Source organism: Phalangium opilio, unplaced genomic scaffold (genome assembly GCF_054372755.1).
Source record: "Phalangium opilio isolate 3A_F unplaced genomic scaffold, DU_Popi_V2 ptg000352l_1, whole genome shotgun sequence".
Taxonomy (NCBI): Eukaryota; Metazoa; Arthropoda; class Arachnida; order Opiliones; family Phalangiidae; genus Phalangium; species Phalangium opilio.
In genome coordinates, this window is record NW_028324228.1 from 1,049,961 (window position 1) to 1,058,256 (window position 8,296).

Consider the following 8,296-nt stretch of genomic DNA (forward strand, 5'->3'; position numbering starts at 1 on the left):
CTTAGAAGCCATTAAATACCGGTTGGCATTAGGTGAAACAACTGGCGGTTAGACAGCAGATGAATTAAGGTGTAACTAGCCGGCTAGTTAATGATTGGCGTCAAATAAGATGGATAAAGCAATGAAGTAAAATTTTCCGAATTTCTGTGTACTGCGAACGTGGTCCGGAAATTGCGAACACGTTTGCTCCGATTTGCCAACTGCGAACGCGGTGACAGCAGAGGGAGATAGAAACGCGCTTTATAAATTCCGCCGAAAAATGGAAAAATAGGGTTTAGTAAAAACAATTTTCGGTACGTTTAGTTTTAGTGCGCACATCCTTTGCACATGGGGGGATTGACCTCCTCGCCTTATCTCTGTCATCCCACTGTGCGCGAGAAAGCAGCGCTCAGGCACCGCGGTGTACCGTAGATTTACCCCCGTTTTCACCACGCATGGATCACGGCTGCCTATACTGATTCTCTCTCCCTCTTTCTCTCCTCTTTGGTGACAGACACGTCTAGTGTAAAACCTCTCCGTGACGTCATCGTCACTCGGAGAGGTAAAAAGCTGTCTTACATCCCAACGAGTAATAGTTTTTCTGTAGAACTTGTGATATATTTCTTTTCAATGTGAAATTAGCAACTATTTGCTCGAAAATAAGTTCCGCTACTCACTCTGCACACAGGTGTGGTCTCTAAAATAATACCAACAATCTCTTTCCCAATACGACCCGGTTTCCACCTATCATCCATTGGGCCTACTGCCCTTCTTGCTTTTCGTGTATTTTCCACAAACGACACTTTCAAGGCCACCTGAGATAAGTTCTTAATCCCACAAACTACGTCACACGTAGATAAAAATTTATTGTATATCAACGGAGACACGTTTTGTGATTTTTTTTTTGTACGATTCAGGAGCCATAGACAATAAAACAATTACTATTGAACCGAGAAGGAGTTTCTTCGCTTGAGGATCTCAGTTGTACAGATATGAAACAACAATGGGGAAAACTAAAAGACTCTGGCAAGAATATGTATAAGCCCATACCAGTTGAACATTTTTGCCATTTTAAAAAGATAGAAGCAGTGCATAAGAAACCTACGGAGGAGATAAACACTCTTATACAAAAGAAACTGTTGGCCAGCGCCCCAAAGTCTGCTCTCGCTCTCCACAAAAAAGGTAGAGCTCGGAATATTTCAAACCTTTCCTTGGACTTCCCTTGTTCCGACATTTTAACTAAAAATACAAACCAAGCTGAAGCTCTGAATAGAGTTTTAAATGTTTCACAGAGTGAAGATGTCTTGATTGCTCATTCAACGACTGAAAACCAATATTTAACATCGCAACTATGGAACTTAGAACTAGCTAGATTGGATGAGAAGTGTAGAGATTGGTTTAATGCTCACGTTAGAGTAACTAAAGAGCGAGCCATAGAGCTTTGTAAAGAAACGGCACTTCAAGGTGATGACGAAGAAAGTAAGACCTGGCTTTGGGAACGTAAAAGACGAATAACAGGATCAGTATGCTATGCTCTATTCACTTACGTAGAGAGAACTGAAGGTGCTTGGAAAATGAAAATAGAAAAGCATTTAAAATCATATAATTTTAAGGGAAATAAAAACACAGAATATGGTAAGAAAACTGAAAAACTGGCTACCAAGCGGTATAAAGAAGTTTATGGGCATGATTTGAAATCATTCGGAACAGTGATAAATGCATCAGCTCCCTGGTTAGCTTTTAGCCCTGACGGTGTAATTTTTGAAAATCAAAAACCTTCAATCTTGCTTGAAGTAAAATGCCCTGTTGAAGGAGAAAATGTTTCATCCGCAGAACTGGTAGAAATGAAAAAAATTAGTTTTCTAGTAAAAACTGAGAAAGGCTACGATTTAAAAAAAAAGCACAAATATTATGGCCAAGTTCAATTAGGAATGGCAGTTTTAAACTTAAATCAGACTCATTTTGTTGTTTACAGCAAAAAAAGTAATGATTTTTTAAATATTGTTGTACATGCAGATCTTAAATTTATCTCAAATTTAATTGAAAAACTAAAATTTGTATATTTTACGCATTTACTCCCTCGCTTAGTTAGTTAAAATGCCCTTTTTTTTTGGCAAAAGCTAAAAATAAATAAATTGTTTACTGATTGTAATGAGTATTTTATTTCTGTAATTAAAATCTTGAATCGCCAAGAATAGGTGCCGACAAATTAACAATCCCAACTGCAATAATTTTCATTTCATTAACATAACAGATCATATCCCACTCCATCTTTTCTGAAAACATGGCAAACAATTTAAATCGCTGAATTGCTCTTTCGACATGAACCCTGGCTTTAGCAATTTCTACATTTCTTGTAGCTTCTTTTGCTGAAAGTTGTTTTTTATTTTTTAGAAAGGGTGGTCTAATTAGATCAATGCCTTTATCCGCGCACTCTTCTTCTATGTAAAAACCTTTATCTACCATTACTGCGTCAACATATGGGGTGAGTTTGTCGAGAACTTTACTCTCGATAGTTATATGTTTATCGGAGGCTCTTCCACCATAGGGTTTGCTCACGTAAGTTATTAGTCCAGCTGGGGACACACCAACTAGAAGTTTTATGGTATGCGTTCCCTTGTAATGAGAGTAGGTCAAAATTCTACATTTTAGACACCTTGGCCTCTCAATTGGTGTTTCAGTACAATCAAGCACAATAACAACATTTTTGAACTTTTGAAAACATTGAGGCATGTTTTCTACTATTTCTTCTTTAGCTGGGAAAACAATTGCAGTTTGCAAAACGTCGGCTAAGACAAAAACTGCCTTACGAAAATATCTGCGACAGCTAGTTTCAGAAATTCTGAGCATTGTTGACAAAACACCGTACGAAATATTGAGTTTTATCTTCATTAGAACGAGCAGCACAATACCCTCCACTGGTATTAATGTTTGAAAATTTAATATCAATTTTGTTGATTCCACAATTGCAAAAAATGTTTCAAAAGTAGCCACTCCGGATAGACGATTAATATCTTTATCATTTTTTATGGAATTTAAAATACTGTAGCTTTCCAGTGTGTAAGTGTTAACTTGAACCGTTGCGTCTTTCTTTTCCGGAATACGATTCAATTCCAGAACCTCCGTTTCTTCTAACATTTCTTCGTGGGTTTCTAAGAGAAATGTTTCTTCTTTATGCTCTGTTAAATCATCAGTTCCAGCTTTTGCTGTTATATTCCTTGCTTCAACTCTCTTGGCTCTTTCTGCCCTTCTTTTCAAATGATTCTCTGTAAATTGTTTTTGGTGGGATGTTGTGGGTAAATTTTGAGATGGAACAACTCCGAGTTTCAATCTACGTGTCTTAGCTGGGACATCTAATATAAACAAGTTATAAATTAAGTATCTGCTAGGCTTAGTTAATATAAAAGGAAAACTATAAATACCTGGCAAGAAATAATCATTGCGATTAAAATGCAGGCTACAAACAATCATTGAATTGGAAATTGGCTTTCCAATTCTCAAAATGTTCTTCCAAGAGTTTCTAAGTTTCGGGTTTTTTGGGAACAAATGCAAACTTAACCCAGGAATGCACTTATTAAGCGACGAATTACATTGAGGTACGCAGCAAAATTTTTTACTTATTTTCGGCATAATTAACTCAAATGGTTTAATTATATTCAACAGTTCTACTATCATTAACAACTAACAACCTTAAAGTCCAAGGCCCAAAATCAACAACCCCCTTTTCGACAGTTCCCCTCACTACCGCGTGGTGGCGGGTCATGTAGTGGCGATTGCGAATCCTTTTAACAAACTTATTTTTTTATTTTACATTTACCTTGATATACATCAGTGATTACATATTATCAGAAGGAGGCTATTATATTTATATCACCTCATTTGAATATTATCTTAAGCAAAACTAATTCGTAATAATTAACATTTTTGAAAAAAAAAAGTGATGAACCGAATAAAAGGCTTGAAGCGGAGTCTGGGATTTTGTTATTCATCTAGAACACTTCCGTTTCCCAAGGTCCTAGTACAGAATTATAATTCTTATCTACTACACATAGTCACTGTTTATTCCAAAAAGTCGAAAGACTCGTCAAATGCCTTGAACGAGAATTTTATGTATTTCTTTCGAGATTAATTAAATTTGAATAAAAAAAAATATTTAAAATGGATAGTTAATATTGGAAGCTACTATTTTGGGGGAACAAAGGCTATCTGATTAGTCCTGAATTACGCATTATTCACAAGAGGGTCGACACTAGGACCCACGATCTCAGACCCCAAGAGATCAAACTGTAAATAAATAAGTCAAATCCGCTGAATGGCTTATGCCTAGAAGCTTGGAGGAGAGAGGCGAGATGAAGTAGAGATCTCAATATCTATAACGAAGCTTCTGTACGACCACCTACGGCAACGAAGTTCTCACATCATCCTTGGCGTTTTGGTAGGGTCGTTAAAAACTCGTTATGTTCGAGAACGTCGACAATGACCCATTTTTTTAAATGGCGCTAGGCGGCCGGAAATAAGAAAAAAATCTTATAGGACAAGTGTCCAGTGACCCTCTGTTTTGAATGAAAAATATATAGGACATTGTATACTGAAGTGTGCAAAAGTAGTGTCGCTTCTCCAAGCCAAGCTATCAAAACTTCGGAAAAATTTATCGGTCAAACTGTCCAGTGACCCCCTTAGTTTTTAAAAAAATTATTGGACATTTTAAAATTTTATTGGACATTTTAAAATTTTATTGGACATTTTAAAATTTTATTGGACATTTTAAAATTTTATTGGGCATTTTAAATTTTTATTGGACAATGTCCAATACCCTGTGCTTATTTCCGGCTCTGCCTAAAGGTAGGCACGCACGCAAGGAACTCTGGGAGACTTTCCTTGCCGCACATGTCCCGCGATTATTTCTACTCCATTTCGCCTCTTTCCTAAAACCTGGAATACCATTGTATACTCGTCTGATTATTATCAGATGAAGGAAGACAACCAGCTAGAGTTCGATTAATGTTTCTTCCACTAACTTATTAATGAAGGCTTCAATTCAATTATGGTTTGACTATTTTTAGTCGGAGAGTTTATAAAATATATTTTTCTTAAAGTTGTATACAGTCTGTCATCATCGATTTTATATAATCTTCCCCACGAATTTTAATAGCATAATTTCTATGAAAAAAATGTATATTTCATAAAAGTATACAAAAGAGATGGCTTGAAGTCTGGTATTTTATTATTCATCTCTAATGTAGATGAATTCGTATTCCGATCCACTTGTGTTATTCAAACGATATCTGATCAAGGTCTTAATGTAGGGTTTCAAGCCATCACCAATTTATCCGTTTACTGAAAAACATTGAAAGAATCAGTTAGACGTCCGTAAACCAGCGACTAGCCTGTTAAACAAACTGCTAAAATTCATTAATATTTTAAAAGATTTTAGCCTTATTAGTCTTCAGATGGGTTCATACGTATTGGATGACTTTTGTAAATCTCCATTTTGGGTATGTTACATGTTGTTCACTTTACCAGGTCTGGGACTAAATCAATTAAGTTTACAGAAGTGATTTTTTACGCGTAATTAATTTGTCTTGCCTTACCCTTTCTCAACAGTAGGCATATAAGTAAGGCCTCAGACGATTTAACGTAGATATTAAGCCCCCAAAGGGTGAAACTGGTTAGAAATGTCTCCTCCGCTGAAAGGCATATGCCAAGAAGTCCAAATGATTAATACTGCGCTGATTATCTTCCATTGAAAAAAGTCTGCTCCTTAATCCCCATTGACTTAATTTTCTTCTTCGTCTTGTGATGTGTAGGCCAAACGTTTCCCTAAAATGCTTTGTTTCAAAATTACTCCCCCCCCAAATCCAGGTAAAAATCCGATATGTGAAATTCTTGCATAAAGCAAAAATCGAAAGAAAATGGTTTTATCAATTAGCAAGATCTCAGACTCATAGCAGAGATTACAAAGCGAAATTATTTTTATTCGTTATGTTACGATCAAACATATCCACTCGTGTTTGTTCAGAATGGTGGAACAATTTCTAAAGTTAGTGCGAGCTGTAAATGGTTAAAAATTAAAAGACATTGTAATTAACAAATTGCTTCTTGGAAATTCGTATCATTCCGTCCTTTCTGAATGTGAAAGTAGAAAAATATAATTATAAAGAAACCTTGGAATTAAGTACTTCTGGACCAACTTGCACTTCTAATTGGTTTCTTTGTTTCCATGTTAAAACTTGAATGATATCGTTGCTTAAAGAGAGGATGAAAAGGGAAATCAAGTGATTTTTTATCGATTACTCTACTAATTATAAGACCAATCTGCATAGTGAAACATACAGGAAATATCTCCGAATGATTTTAAAATCAAATTAGTTTGAGAGTTTATGTATAATTTAAGTACCTCCGACCAATCGCGTAACCCCCTGCACGCTCCATGTCTCGCGCCACGATTGTCACATCGAGGTCAAATTTTATCAAATCTCACGATAAGTTTCATTCGACACATTGAATAAAAAATGTTTTTGTAGACAAAGACATTAAAAATATAAGATAAGTGTTTACAGGAAGTCATATCACTCCTTGGATGGGATAATTGGACCAGCTACTCAAGTGATGTATGAAGTAAAAGAGGGATGAGTAAAACAACGTATTAAAAACACAAGTTATGATTGAAATTGGTGAAAAAATTAATATATGCAATTTTTTAAAATAATTAATGTTTTATAGTCATGTCTTTAAAACTTAAAATTTTAATATCCGTTATTCAGCCAATTATTTTCTACAATTACTTTTTTCTTTTTCACGTCTTTGTCTGCAAAGGCATTTGCATTAATATCTGGCCCTTCAGTCTTAATTTTTATCAACTGTGTTGAGAAAGTGACGCATGTTATAAACCTTAGCAAAAGCAAAACAGGAATAAATTTTAACCTATTTAACATTAACAAGCTGTTTTCAAGAGTTGTGGAAAATTATCTTTAAAATATATACGTATGTATTTTTCGTAAAATCATGTTTGCAATCAGCCTATGTGAATTCCCTCTAATAAGATCATTGGTGCATTAATTATGGCTGAAATAAAGGAAACTTAGCCCCAATTTGAACCTTACTCAAAACCTAATCGAAACCTAGCCTAAAATAAACTTAACCCTAACGTTAAACGTATTCAAACCTAACGGTATCTGATCCATCACACCCTAAAACCAATAGAGTCTGGTTGTCGTCTTATACCCTTGATTATTGCGTATAACTTTTGGAAAATTTTTGAACTTACAGTTTTGAAGACCAAAAAAATCCGAGATTTCATTCTTATAGTATACCTTTTCGCTGAGAATGGCCAATTTAAAGGAGTTTACGAGCACTTTCATTTAGTTAAAGTTACATAACTAGAATAATCGGGAAAATGAGCGTAGCACTTCTTAAAGGGAGGGTGAAGTAGAAAATCAAGTGATTTATTATCGATTCTTCTACAAATTATAAGACCAGTCTGCATAGTGAAACATTCAGGAAATACCTCTGAATGATTTTAAATTTCAAATTAGGTTCAGATTTTAAGGATAATTTAAAATAAGCCCCTCCGACCAATCGCGTAACGTCCTGCCTTTCTATTAACAAAATTCTCGTGGCACGCTCCATGTCGAATGAAATTTATCACGAGATTTGATAAAATTTGCGCGCGACGTGACAATCGTGGCGCGAGACATGGAGCGTGCCACGAGAATTTTGTTAATAAAAAGGCAGGGCGTTACGCGATTGGTCAGAGGGGCTAATTTAAAATTATCCTTAAAATCTGAACCTAATTTGAAATTTAAAATCATTCAGAGGTATTTCCTGAATGTTTCACTATGCAGACTGGTCTTATAATTTGTAGTAGAATCGATAATAAATCACTTGATTTTCTACTTCACCCTCCCTTTAAAGGTTTTTGAAGAAATTTCGCGCGCAGTTCACGACACTCACTTTTCCAAACACGAGCTTTGCGCGTGCTAAGGCGAATTCTCAAAGGCATAGTGTAGTGACTGCAAAAAAAATTTTAAATTATCTCAGTTGTTACAGTAAGGTCAAAATCACAAATAAAACTTTAGGGAACGTTATCGGTTATTAGTTTATAAATTTTTAACTTCAAAACTAGAGCTCGGCATTATCTATCCATTATCCACAAATTGGTGGATAACTGATAATTTATGAACAAAGTTGTGGACTATAATGCGATTTAACATGCAAGTTCTGTGGATAATTTTAGAGTATGGATAAAGATAAAATAACTTGGATAATGGATAGATAATGCCGAGCTCTAGTCAAAACATTAGTATCATAAGCGTGA

General features: G+C 35.3%; 3 protein-coding genes across 5 annotated transcripts in view; 1 reads left to right on the plus strand and 2 right to left on the minus strand.

Moving 5' to 3' along the window:
- The window catches only part of LOC149602758 (uncharacterized), a 285,004-nt gene that overhangs the window by 21,549 nt on the left and 255,159 nt on the right, over positions 1-8,296 (minus strand). The gene's annotated exons all lie outside the window — the stretch shown is intronic.
- LOC149602760 (uncharacterized) lies at positions 972-2,131 on the plus strand. The gene is made up of 3 exons (XM_089860205.1): positions 972-1,502; positions 1,593-1,614; positions 1,690-2,131. The coding sequence occupies exons 1-3, from the start codon at positions 972-974 to the stop codon at positions 2,073-2,075; spliced, it is 939 nt and encodes a 312-aa protein (XP_089716331.1). The 3' UTR covers positions 2,076-2,131.
- LOC149602761 (uncharacterized) lies at positions 2,115-3,754 on the minus strand. The gene is made up of 2 exons (XM_089860398.1): positions 3,402-3,754; positions 2,115-3,332 (listed from the first exon to the last, which is right to left on the minus strand). The coding sequence occupies exons 1-2, from the start codon at positions 3,652-3,654 to the stop codon at positions 2,152-2,154; spliced, it is 1,434 nt and encodes a 477-aa protein (XP_089716524.1). The 5' UTR covers positions 3,655-3,754; the 3' UTR covers positions 2,115-2,151.